Source organism: Anolis carolinensis, chromosome 1 (genome assembly GCF_035594765.1).
Source record: "Anolis carolinensis isolate JA03-04 chromosome 1, rAnoCar3.1.pri, whole genome shotgun sequence".
Taxonomy (NCBI): Eukaryota; Metazoa; Chordata; class Lepidosauria; order Squamata; family Dactyloidae; genus Anolis; species Anolis carolinensis.
The window spans coordinates 78792346-78806665 of record NC_085841.1 but is presented as its reverse complement, the minus strand read 5'-3'; the positions used below and the strand labels follow the sequence as shown (position 1 = coordinate 78806665).

Genomic DNA, 14320 nt, shown 5'->3' with positions numbered 1-14320 from the left:
GTGTCATATTTGGGCGGGGGCGGTAGAATATAAATAAAGTAATACAGAAAAATAAATGATCAAATAATAATGTTTTGTGTAAGGTTTTGACTCACTTAACTAAGATATTGTCTATTCTTCAAGAACAATCCTATGGCATTTGTCTTCTATGATGTGGCAGTGCTTGGGAAAGTTACTTTAGTTGATTCTCCAACCAGCTTACCATTGTCCATGCTGTTCAAGAGAATATGAAAGTTAAGTCCCCTAGAAACAACTTTTTCAGGCTCTGAATGGAGACAGTCCTCCTTACAAGAGCTTGGAATTGGGCTTGATAACCTTCTATCTTTATGACTATTTGTCTTCTAGAGTCCATATTTGTGAAGGTTAATTGTTATTAGCAAATCTCTTAACCCATAAGAGACAAGGGGTGGGCAGGAGGTGAGTTCATCTGTTGGTCAATCTTTGCATAGTTTGGAGCAGATCAGCAAGGATTTCTGACTCCCTATTGTGTAACAATAGCAGAAATATTTTCCCCCAACCTCCTTCCATATGACATTGATTAAATAATGTATGTGGAGTAGGACTGTGAACTCTATTTGGGTTCATCAAAAATTCCTGGAGGCACAATTGCTATTCCATTTGCTAAAAATTTCAATTATTAGATCTCAGGATCATAGTAAAAACAACCATATAGGCACCACAAACTTGAAGTCTGCTCACCTCTGACATATGTTATGGCTAGATAAAGGTTACCTGTGAAACTCTTGTTGCTTTGGAATGTCAGACTGGATAATATGTGGACTATGGAGTAAACTTATATTTAGCCTAAAGCAGGAGCAAAATGGTATGGAGGAGTAGACTTCACTTGATTTTTTTCAACAAACTGTTAATTAAAAAATACAAGCTATATATGGCTTATTCAATTAGCTACAAGCAATGGGGAATAGCACAAGACCACACCAACTGGATAAATCTGTACAGTATGCTGAATCCTCTTTTACCCTACATAATGATTCCATAGCTGCCTTCACTGAAATACTAGGGGCTGTTGTTTGGTGACAGATTACAGCTTTTTGGCTGTGGATTCAAAATTGTTAGGTTCACATTAGAGTCACCATAAATTAAACATATCATAGGTTTTCTTGGCAATATACAGGGTGTTTGAAAAAGAACTCCCTATTCACCATTTAAATTAATGTATTTTTAGAGGGGGACATGCAATTCCCTCTCCTCCACTCCCCTTGAAGCTGAAAGACTGTAACTTGCCCAAAGTCACTTGGTAGGCTTCTACAACTGAGTGGGGTTTCAAACGCTGGTCTCCCAATGTACTATTCCAAATCTAAAATCACTGCAACTACACTGACTCTCCAAACCAGTGGTTCTCAATCTGTGGGTCCCCATATGTTTTGGCCTTCAACTCCCAGAAATCCTAACAGTTGGTAAACTAGCTGGGATTTCTTGGAGTTGTAGGCCAAAACACCTGGGGACCCACAGGTTGAGAACCACTGCTCTAAGCTGTGAATCTTAGGATTTCATATCATGGAACCTTAGTAGCTAAAGTGGATTCCCACAGTGTCATATTAGGGTCTCATGAAAGAGTTCCAGGATCTGAGGAGTTCAGAGACCGAATTTTCCAAGGAATTGTTGAATGGTACTGAAGTTTTTTTCACCCTACACAAGTACAGTGCTATGATTTCATGTTAACTTTCATGGTTGCATCCTGTCAGATTCTGCAGTTTGTTGTTTGGTGAGGCAGGAAGGATCACTGGCTGAGAACTCCAGGTGTTTCTTCCTACACTGCAAGATACAGACTCCATTGGATGTGGAGCCACAGCAGTTAAAGTGGAAGCATAGCTCTATAACTGTGTTATGTGAAATTCTCTGGTAAAACAACATTAGCAATTCTCTAAAGTTTAAAAACCTAAAAGGCACCAGATTTTGTCTGATCATGGAAACTAAGCAAGGTTAGTCTGGGATGGGACTTGGGGACACTGTTTTACCGTGGCTCTGCGTCTTCCTGGAGGGTCAAATCCAGAAGGTGGAGCAGGGAGACTCCTGTTTGACTCTCTGACCATTGGTCTGTGGGGTCCCTCAGGGTTCAATTCTGTCCCCCAGGGTTCAATTCTGCCCCAGATGCTGTTCTATATTTACATGAAACCACTGGCAGAGATCATCTGGAATTTTGGAGTTCGGTTTCAAATTTATGCGGACAGCACTCAACTCTATTACCCTTTCCACCTAATATCAAAAAGTCACAAATCCATAGAATCCAGGTTACAAGCTAGAACATGTTACCCAAAACACTGTCCCTAAACCAGGACCTGTCATCAGTGATAGACTGGATAAGGGCTAATAAGCTGAAATTAAATCCAGACAAGACAGAGGTACTCCTGGTCAGTCGGAAGGCGGATCAGGGTATGGGGTTACAGCCTATGTTGGATGGATCACACTCCCCCTGAAGACACAGGTGTGCAGTCTGGGGGTGCTCCTGGACTCATCGCTGACCCTGGAACCCCAGGTGTCGGTGATGGCCAGAAGCACCTTTGCACAATTAAAACTTATGTGATGAGCATACCTTGAGACACCCGATCTGGCCATGGTAGTCCACACCTTAGTCACAACCCGCTTGAACTACTGCAATGCTCTCTAATAGGGCTGTCTTTGAAGATAGTTCAGGAGCTTCAACTGGTTCAGAGATTGGCAGCCAGATTGCTAACAGGATCTCCGTATAGGGAGAGATCCACTCCCATGTTGCGGCAGCTCCACTGGTTGCCGGTCTGCTTCCAGGCTAAATACAGTGTGCTGGTCATTACCTTTAAAGCCCTTAACGGCTCGGGTCCAGGTTACTTGACTGATTGCATCTCCTCTTACAAACCAGACAGGTCACTGCGGTCAGCGGAGCGGGCCCTGCTCTTGGTCCCACCCCCATCTCAAGTATGACTGGTGGGAATGAGAGAGAGGGCCTTCTCTGTGGCCGCCCCCACCTCCGGAACTCCCTCGCTAAAGAAATAAGGCTGGCCCTGTCCCTCCTCTCCTTCAAAAAACAAATAAAGATCTACCTCTGCTCATTAGCATATGGAGAGGAGGATCCTGATTGAGAACTATGCTGTATCTAGTTTCTGTTAGTCTATCTCAGACCAATTTACCACCATAGACTACATTATCCAACCCGCACAACTGTGTTGAACTTCAGTTGGCTTTTGTAAATTACTGTGAACATTTATTTAGATTTTAAGTCACTATATAATTCTTGTTTGATTCTGTCTGACTGTATTGGTTTAATTTATCAATGTTATGTTCAATTCACTGATATTAGGTTTAATTTGATGTTAGTTTTTAAATACTGTTTTCATATGTGGGGTCTTCTTGGGATTTTATGCCAATATCAATCTGTTTTATGAAGGCATTGAATGTATGCCGTTGTTTGTTGGAATCCGCCCTGAGTCCCTTCGGGGAGATAGGATGAAATAGAACTGCATGTTTCTTCAAGTCAGCTTATGGTGGCTCCATGAATTTCAGTGTTTTCCTAGGCAATACATAGTCTGAGATGGTTTTGCGAGTTCCTTCCTCTGACGTATAGTCTAAAGCAACTAATATTCACTGCCAGTTTCCCATCCAAGTACTAACCAGTGCTTATCCTGCTTAGCTTCCATGATCAGAAGGGATATGGTGAATTTAGAGGTTTTAGGTCCTTCTATAGTATTTGTGTGCACCAAATTACATAGGGGGTTTTCACATATGGTTTATCCCTTTCTACATATTTGTTGACTATCACATCCAAGTACTAACCTAATAATAATAATAATAATAATAATAATAATAATAATAATAATAATAATAATAAACAACTTTATTTTTCCAAGTTCATGGTAGGCAATTGGATATGGTCATGTGAAAGTGAATCTGCTTTCCCAATAATTATATAAGAAATTAGAATTAAAAACCAACTTTATTTAGAGAAAGGAATGCATTTTTGTCCCCACCCTGACAGACCAGAATTTGAACAAAATAGGAGCCATGAAACACGTGCTCCTTTATTCTAATATGGTTTTTCAATGTTGCCAAGTCATTTCTGCAAAGCGCGTGTTTGGAAAATCCCACCATGCTAATACATTCGGTAGGCTAGGAATCACTTGGCCATGGACAGCCTCCTTAAACAAATCTTCCCTAGTCTTTAATCATAATCTATTCCCTAGGGCATTGGATTCGTGGGGAACAATATATATTATGTAACCGTCATAACATCAGTGTTTTCTTTTGGAGGAAGACCAAGGCGAAACAAAAGAAGTTTATGTTTTCCCATGTAAAGCCATGTTGTTTCCCCTTCACATTTGGAAATAGAGAAAGACCCTATTGGGATTAGAAAATATTTGTTAATGGTGTGAAGTGCAGAAGTCCATAATGAGACATTAATAATGAGTAGTGGGATATGATACTCTAACCCAGATGGCACCCTGGTGCAGCTCCATCCCAAGCCTGAAACCAAATGGACCACTGATTACTTGTTAGTGTGTCCTAAATGTATCATTATGGTACTGACTACCACCATGCTTATGGACTCCTGTATGTAGATTCGTAAGCAAAGAACAGTAAGAAAAAGCCAGAATGTAAACTTTGAAGGTATATTAGGCAGCATGCATGTAAAGACTCTTGGAGAAGATGGACCTGTTTCTCAGGTACAGAGAGTGATGGTTTTGCATGAAACAAAAAGTCACAAATCCAGAGAATCCAGGTTGCAAGCAAGAACATGTTCCCCATTCACTCCTGTTTGACTCCTCTCAGCTAAAGCAAAAGTACAGTACCCATTTACCCGAGGAATTTCCATACTTTCTGGACCTTAGAGGATAGCACTTCTAGAATCTTTTTAAAAAATCAATCACATAACAACTCCCCCCCCCCCACATACACACACAAACAAGTATGTCACGAAAAACCAAAAAGATAGTGAAATTATTTTAATAACCCTTATTGGGTTTGTTGATCTTGTTTTATTAACAAACATTGGGAGTAAGAGTAAGTTATGAGGTGTACCGTATGACTTGCAGGCTATGCTTTGCTTATTCCTTAATAAAGTAGCCAGAAATGGCCAAAAACCTAACATGGATTCAGACTACAGAGAGCCTCCAAGTTACAAACATCTGACTTACAAATGACACACACAGGTGAGACAACAGGAAGTGAGAGAAATCTATCCCTCAGAAGGGAAATTCTATGGGATTTCGACTCTTCATTGCATGCAAATACAGTTAGATCTTAAAGTCTGGAACTGTCTTACCTTACTTCCCAAAAGCTAAGTCAACCAACCCTGTAAGGTTGCTGATTCTTCCGGCTTGTTCTTTCCGAGCCTTTGCCATTGCTGCAAATAGTATGCCTATAATAGTGGGAAAGAATTCTTAATACATTTTGAGTTACAAAGTAGGGACTTGAACAGTTTTGTACAGCTTATTGATTGAACTTGGGGGAAAAAAACAAAACAAAACCCCTATTCATGTGGATTTTTGGCAAAGAAGTGAATGAACCTGATGGCAGAAAAGATCCTTATTAATTTTTGCCTTGCAGTTCTTCTCCAGGACACAGAAATGCCAAATGCTTTCTAAAATATAGCAGTTTTTTTCTATCTCATTAGAAAAACAGAGAGGAAGTGGCATATTAGAAGTTACAACACTCTTCTGTGTAAATTGGGTCATTCTTGTAACTGTTCTAGCCAGTGTTTCTGTGTTGCTTCAGAACTTCAGTAGGCTTTTGAAATTTTCATCAGGCAAAAAAAAAAAAAAAAAAAGAATGAGGTTGTGCTTTGGCATGCTTACTTACCAGTTCAGAGGTTAGGTTAACATTTGGGATTTTATTTTGTTTCTGTAAATACGATGCAGAACAGTTAATGGACCAGAAAAAGGCTGCTCAGTACAGGCTGTGAAATGCCACACAGCCATGTGAAGAGTAGTGAGGTTCACTGTATAGACTTGGCTGATTCCCAAGGAATTGCGGAGAGCAGATGGAGAAGGGGAATGTAATGAGAGAGAGGGAGGGAGGGAGGGAGAGTCTTTGGAATACTGTGTGTTACTGTGCTGTTGTAACTGCTGCTCCTTGGAGCTCATTGTCACTTTCATCCAGGGTGGGGCTAAAATGTCCAGATAAGTCACACTAGACGGGAATGTTACATTTTGCCTGTAAGCAATGATGTTTTTAACAGATGGTTGGATGTTGATGCCACTCCTTACTGCAGATGTAGGCCTTGTTCGGTGGTAGTTCACATAGAAAAAGCTATTTATGGAGAACCAGATAATGTATTCACACTGCTGGTCCCATTCATGGTATCATGTGAAACAGGACCCGTGCCCTCTGTGCTGGCACTCCATATGTTGGAATCACAGACGCCTTAAAGGGCCAGACTTAAAAGTGGCTTCAAAACAGAGTTTATTAAAACAAAAGAAAAGGGACGCAGAGAAACTAAAATGCAGTTCCACTGGTCAAAACTAAAAAAAACAAAACAAACCAGATCTGGTCCAAAAGGTAAACAGAAAGATAATCCAGATTACCTGGATGCAAAGAGCAACAAGTCAAACAAAGTGCTATGAGGCAAAACAAAAGGGCACAGTACACAAATGGTTAACAAAAGGAGTCGCAGGAAGAGAAGCATCATCAGCCAAAGTCCAGGGTCGAAGTGGGAGAAATCCGAAGCGGGAGAAATCCAAAACAGCGTTGCTCCAGTGTCCGCAGAAGCAGCGTCTTTAGCCAAACTGGTCCAGGTCCAAACTGCAGATCCAAATCTAATGCCGAACACGAAACAGGCAGCAAGTCTACAAGAATCTTTACCAATACACAGCACCCAGCACACGAACACACATCAACCCCTTGCCTTCTGCAAAGACCCCTCACCCCTGAACCCACTTTTATCTACAAACCATCATCAGAAGGGGAATAAAACAGCAGTAGAAAGAATGCATATAAATGGGTTTTACTCAGTGTAGCTACTTAAACACATTGTGAAAAGTCAAGCTAAAAGTCCACATCATGACAACAATTCTCTCAAAATGCCGTCATACTTGCATGCAGTAATACAAAACACGATACTAATTTTAAGAATGCATGCTGCAAAGCAAGTATAAGCATTTCATATTGATTAACATTTGCCAATAATGAAGTATTAATATGGTACAGATTTTTTTCTTTTACCTGACACCATTTCCTTGTAGATGCTATTTTACAGAGTATCTCCTGTGTAAAAAAAACGGGACCGAGTTGATATTTATACTTCAACTGTATGTTGCTTGTTTGACTTGTGAATGTTGTATGATTGTGATTATAGTGCTTGAGGGAGATACCATATAACTAGGCTGTGTCTTGAAAAACAATGGGTAAATTATTTTCTCTGAAATATGGTTATGTCTCCCATTTGATTTCTTAAAGCCCAGAAATGCTGAAGTCATGCAAAGGATGCTGTAAATGCAAGTTAAATGGAAAGTGTGACTTCAGCTTCTTGCCATGTTCCAGTCTAATGTGTATTGACCAGGCAAATCCAATGTAGTAAGCACAGTCTACTGTGTATGGAATGTGCTCGTGTATACATCCAAGCAAGAGTAAATTGGCATTGACATGTTATTCCAGCCACTTCATGTTTACATCTAAATCTCTGCTTTTTCAAGCAAATCTTCCACAGTGTTTGAGGAAATGTTCATTACCTTGAACAATCACTCATTGTCAACATACTTTTGGACTTCTGAGCTTTACACAAGTTTTTTTCAGATTTCTTGCAATTATTTTGAAAGATCTGTGGTTCAGCTGCTTTCCCAGACACTGAAGCTTATATAGAATATTGATTAAAACTTAACATGCCATCTCAATGTAAGATTCCTGTCCATTTTTCTCTGTTCATAGTAGTAATTCTCAGCTGATGGGAAGGCTACATATAGGTTCATGAAAATTGAATAATTGTGATGGAAAGATGATTTATCAGGACTAGCTTGTTACTGCTGAATGTCTCTGTGGCATTGAGCTAGAAGATAATTTTTGTCTGAAAAGAAGGATAGAAATATAGTATTGGAAGGTACTGGCTTGAAGACTTTTAGAATCAAACTTCGCCATTTAGGCTAAAACAACAGATTTGTCTCAAATTCATTTAAGACCCCTGAATAAAAAAAAAAAAGCTAACAGTCCATATCCCATGTATGAGAAATAGGTCCACTGAGTTCAGTGACTGTTCAGAAAACTATAGCCAATAATGCAACTACAGTGTTCCTTCACTTATTGCTGGGGTTAAGTTCCAGGACCACCAGCAATAAGTGAAAATCCGCGAAGTAGGGATGCTATATTTATTTTAATATTTATACACAATTTTAGTAGTTATACACTATTTTAAGTCTTTATCAACCAATCGTGTTTTGATAAGTCGCCTCCTTCTCCACCCGTTGCCACTTAGGCTCCTTTTCTCTCCCTTCGGCTTCTCCTTCCTCCCTTCCTTAGGCTGTAAATTGTAATTTTTATGATTTATAATAGTCTTTTAGAGTTTATTGAAAAACTGCGAAACAGTGAATCTGCAAAAAGTGAGCCATGAAGTAGTGAGGGAACACTGTATTCTGGCTCTAGGTGAGACAATTTAACACATGTAGCCTGACACCAGAATATTTCCTAATTTCAGATTACTGGTAATAAACTGGAACTTTTTAACAGCCAGCAGGCTTTCCCTCTAAGTTTCATTGAAGTATTTTTGCTCAATAGTCACTAATTTCAGGTCAGTGATAGTCTCTAGAGAAACTGAACTGTTCATCAGGTTTTTTAGTAGTGCCATTCCTGATGTCTTTATTCTTTTGTGTGAGGATTGTATCTCATGTTGCACAGAGAGGAATATTGCTGACAGAAGATGGCATTTATCATATCATAAAATAGGCAATTGCATGAGCCCCTGATGTTCGGACTGATGTGGATTGTACTGTGCTCCTGGCTTAAAAATTGGATCATGCTGGGCTAGTCTCTGTATGGTCTGGCTTGTTGCTAGTAAGTAATCATTCAAGATTGGTGGGCTTTCTGGGGGCCAGCAGAGGGCACAAGCTGACCGTATAAGACCTATGAAAAGAAAATGTCACTGTCCAAAATGGACTATAATTTACTGATGGTACAGATGTGCCTGCACCTGGGAGCTATAAGTATTAACAATTAGTGCTCCTTTATTTTCTTTTCTACATCTGGACTTCAGTAAATTTTTCCCTTGCCTTGTTTTGGTTTTTTTCCACTTGACCTGTTAAAGTTTTTATTGGAAGGATACATGATATAAACACTCAAATTACAAAGTCTCATCTACATGCTTCTAGTTTCCACCCAGATCACATCATAAAATTGTTTACATCCAAGCCCTTCAGTACAGCTACATTTGTTCAGACTTGTTGAACAAAAACTCATGACTTAAGTATTTACAATATTCAATGCATAATCCTTAAATACATATCTGCCCTTACATCACCAGAGGTTTTTTCACTGGCTTTGTTTACAATCTGCCATCATACTTATTAACATAGTTTTACAAATAGTAAATAATGATGATGATGATGATGATAATATAATGAAGATCACTTTTTCTGCATTTAATTTCCCACTAATCTGTCTAAAATCCTGCTCCTAAGCAAGTGTCCTGCATAGATATGTGAGACTCCAGATAGCACCCCTCTCATCTGATGAAATTTTTTCCTAGAATAATTAAGTCTAAAACTCACTGTTAATTACAAACAAAACTAGACTTTTTCACATCAATGAAATGTACATAATTTTGGATTTACCAGGTTCCCATTCTGTGGGTTTACTCTAGAATGGGATTTAGGGCTTTTGTTTTAAGATGCTTGAGGGCTATTTCTGTTTTCCCATCTGAAATTAGAACATACATTTTCGTAATTATTCCTAGACACATTTCAGAAGGCTAGCTATATTAGTCTCAAACAAGGATCTCAAAGTAGCGCTTGAAAGACAAACACTTTTCTGATGTCTTAAGCTTTCATTCAACTAGAATCTATCTTAAAGCTGTGTGAAATGTTACCTTCTCAGTAGATGCATAGGTATAAGATGAGGGGCTGTGAAATGCAAGAGATTCTGTGATATTCCCATAGAAAAATGAGCAAATACAAGATGAAAATACTGACTGCTAACAATAGTAGTGGCTTGTAATAATTATACTGGTAGCAACAGGAATGTAAACAAATAAGACTTAAATGAACAGAATCAAACTTTCAGAAAAACAGGTTTCATGCTGAGTATCGCTTTAAAGATGGGGAGCAAAATACCCCTTTACTCGGTTTTTAAAATGTCAGATCTTTTTGTGGAGACTAATCTTGCATATGATGTAGACAGTAAAAGGACAAAGTCGGTAGGTGACAATCCTTCCTGTTTTAGACTAATACATAGGTTGAGCACTTCATAGTATAACTTATGTTACATGGATAATTTAACCAATACAGATGCCTATCCTGTTATTCATATGCTCTTTTGCTTTTATTGTGTGCATTCACATCTTTCCAATTTATGGTTGAACCTATCACAGAGGTTTCTGGGTCTGAGAGAGTGTGACTTACCCAATGACAGCTAGTAGGTTTTCTTGGATGAGTAAAGAATTGAATCCTGTTCACCAGAGTCCAACATACAAGCCATACAAGGCCTTAAAGGAAGATGCATAGCTTGCTCACCTGCCACTATCCAGTACAGATCAGTTACAATCTGTGTTGTAATTAATATTTTTGCAAGTGTGTTGCTTGTAATTGCACTTTAATATTATGATCATTTTTTTAAATTTTACATTGTAAGCCACCTTAAATCCTGCTAGGGAAAACAAATAAATAAGTGAAGACCCTTGGGTCATTTTAAAAATAATCGTATGGGGGAGGGGGTTGTTAATTGTTTTGAAAGGGGGGCTTTCAAGCAGACAATCATGATGTTAGATCACAGCTCTCAGCAGTCCTAGACATTGTAGACAACATAACCAGTGGTGATAAATGTTGGGAGTTGCAGTCCAAGACAACTGGAGGACCTCACGATTCAAATCTCTAAAGGCTAGCAGTTTATCTGCTTACTGCCTTGACATGTTATCTGGAGGGATTTTGAAGGACTCATTCCTTAATTATACATGTGGTCACTGTTTACTTTAAAACAGTATGCAATTAGGAAACAAGCTGACCTTTGTTACTTTGACACCTTTGTCTCTGTGCTTGTTGACTCAGAGCTTCTAAGAAGAGCAGCGCTTGCATTGTACCTGCCTGTTTTTGAACTGGGATTCTTGAGGAACTGTGGATAAGTTGTTACACAAATGGCAGTTACATTAATCTTTTGTAATAGGCTACATGAATATTTTAGTAGAATAATAAACACTTACAAAACATTTCTTCTCTGAAATATTAATTTTGCTTAGATGATTGATCCGTAGGTAGGTTTGTATGTTTCAGTTGCTGTAGAGTTGAGCTTGATAGTAAATTTTGGTGGTGTCCAGATTTGGAACAATAAGAGGAAAGTTGAAGTTGAAAGTTGAAGAAAAGAATCAATTTGATTCTGAAGTCATACTGATTCAGACAAAGAGCTATAAGGATGCAAAGGAGTTACAGGGAGGCTGGTGGATTGTTTGAATGTGGATCTCAAAGATTCTCCACCATATAGTCCCAGAAGGAAAGTTCTTTGTGGTTGCATGGGAATTCCAGCACATCTAGACCTTTTTTCCAAGCAGCAAATTTTGCACAGATATTTAGGAAGCAGTGGTATTATGATAATTAGTGTCTTTTGATTTGTAAACTGTTGTTGGTACAGCAATGGAGATGAATAATCAATTATCATTAGGACAGAGTTCTCTCTTCTTCCCTATTACCTATGAAAACCCTTAAAGGTGAGATTCAACATGTCAAAAATAGTTCTTTATAATGCCACAATATTTTGGCTGATGAAGACATGCACATATTTAACCAACCACAGTATATAAGTGCGTATAGAAAAATCGAAGTATATTTTGATTTTGCCATTTTATTTAAGGGATACCAGTTCACTACAGTATTGTTTATAATGGGCCTTGAGCATTTCTAGATTTTGATATGCTTGCGTGTGTCCATGTATGTCCTGGAATCAAACCCCAGAGGTAACTAAGAGTCCTTTATACCTTGATCATCAATATTAAACAAAATATTAGGACAAACATTTTGCAAAAGCATTTTGCTTTCACTGCCTTAAGGAGCCCAGTGCTTAGAAGTATTATCTATAACACCTGCTCATTTGTCTTCCAGGTCAAGAACGATTTGGCAATATGACCCGAGTGTACTATAAAGAAGCTGTGGGTGCTTTTGTAGTATTCGATGTTACAAGAGGATCAACGTTTGAGGCAGTTTCCAAATGGAAACATGATTTGGACAGTAAAGTGCTTCTGCCAAATGGTAGCCCAATCCCTGCAGTTCTCCTTGCCAACAAATGTGACCAGAAGAAAGACAGTGGCCCAAATGCATCACAGATGGATCAGTTCTGTAAAGATGGAGGTTTTGTTGGGTGGTTTGAAACTTCTGCTAAGGTAAGAAGCATTCTAAATAATCTCATTATTGTAATATGCTTTTGTAGTAAATAATATTAGTTTACAGAGTTACTCAGTAGTCTGCATAACTTAAGGTAAAGGTTTCCCTTGACATTAAGTCTAGTTGTATCTGACTCTAGGGGATGGTGCTCATCTCCATTTCTAAGCCAAAGAGCAGGCATTGTCAGTAGACATCTCCTAGGTCATGTGGCCACCATGACTACATGGAGCATTGTTACCTTGCCATAAAAGCGGTACCTATTGATCTACACATAGTTTTCGAACTGCTAGGTTGGCAGAAGCTAAGCCTAACAGCGGGAGCTCACCCCGCTCCCCGGATTCAAACCGCCAACTTTTCGGTCAGCAGCTCAGCAGTTTAGCCTGCTGCACCACGGGGGGGGGGGGGATCAATAACTTACTAACCTATAAATATAATCTTTACCTTTATTTCTAATCTGTAGTGGTTAAATTGGTTTGAAGCAGTTTTAAGGAACTGCTGGACTACCTCGCTACGCGACATTAGGGAGCAGTTTTAAACAAGCTTGTACCAATATGGACCCCAAACTCCTCTTCACTATTGATTTCCTTCATTGTGTCATATTGTGGATTGACATTTGAATATGGTGGCAAATATTATGAACATCGCATTCAATTCCATTAAAAGCCAAGTTTTTGCCTTTTATAACTTTGTTTCAACAGAATGGTAATAATGCCCATTTAAATTCTTGATTTTTTCCAATAGCGCTTTTTCAGAGACACATTACTCCTCCTCTACTCATTTTTATCTCATTTAAAATGTTGTGCTGAAGGAAAGTTCTACAGATACTACTAAGGCAAATAATTGTGTCATAGAGCACATCATGCCTGAACTCTCATTAGAAGCCCAGATTATTTATCTGAGGCTGTCACACCTTGAACATATCATGTGACAATGTAACTTTGTTGAAAAAGATGATGATGCCTGTTAAAGTGAAAGGCAGTAGGAAAAGAGGATGATTACATTAGAAATTGGACTCAAACAAGGAAGCTGCAGGCCTGAAATTGAAGAAACTGAACAAGGCAATTAATGACCAGAGCTGTTGGGGGTCTTTCATTCATAGGATTATCATAAGTTGAAGTTGACTTAAGGGCAAATAGTAGCAATAACAAAGTATTTTATCAAAAAGGACAATATGTTTTTGGTTATGTAAAAAGCCGAATTCTCTGGAGGTTACTGCGTGTACAAACTTAAGATCATTTCTAGTTTGCTAGACAAGTTTTCATATCAGTTTCTTGATTCAGTGAGCAAATCTGAAGTTTTATCGATCTGATGAGGCTTTTATGCAGTTTGCAGTGTTTTCCTGTGGTTTTTGTAACAGCTTGGCTGCAAAGAAGTGGAGCTTTGAATGAGTACAGGAGTAGACTGTGAAATGTTAGCAATGAGCAGAGAAATACTAACTCTGACATCTGCCATATAGACATCATTTTGGTCTCACATTTCTTGGCATAGTTGTCAGGCGAATTTTTCATTATTTGGTTTTAAAATGTAGTAATGATCAAATGAACATAAACAAGTTAATGTAATCTTCTTTAGAGCGAAGGAAATAATAAATTAATTAATCTGTTCAAGTCTTCATTTTACTTTTCCATCTAACTTTTTTTTTATATAAATGCAACTTCTGTGTGTAGGGTTGATTTACTATGACACATTTTCTTTTTGCTACATAATTGTGTAATTTCTGATGTTCATGTGTTTAGTCATATAGAAAGAACACCTAAATACATTTCAGGAAGTCTAGAGCCAGCCTTATAGTCCTACTGTTCTTTTGGTTGCAATCTGAAAGG

General features: G+C 38.5%; 1 protein-coding gene across 1 annotated transcript in view; it reads left to right on the top strand.

Moving 5' to 3' along the window:
* Positions 1-14320, top strand: part of rab32 (RAB32, member RAS oncogene family) — a 36870-nt gene that overhangs the window by 17266 nt on the left and 5284 nt on the right. The window contains exon 2 of the mRNA XM_003215750.4: positions 12219-12496. Coding sequence (XP_003215798.2) covers positions 12219-12496 — 278 coding nt within the window. The remainder of the gene's footprint in view (positions 1-12218; positions 12497-14320) is intronic.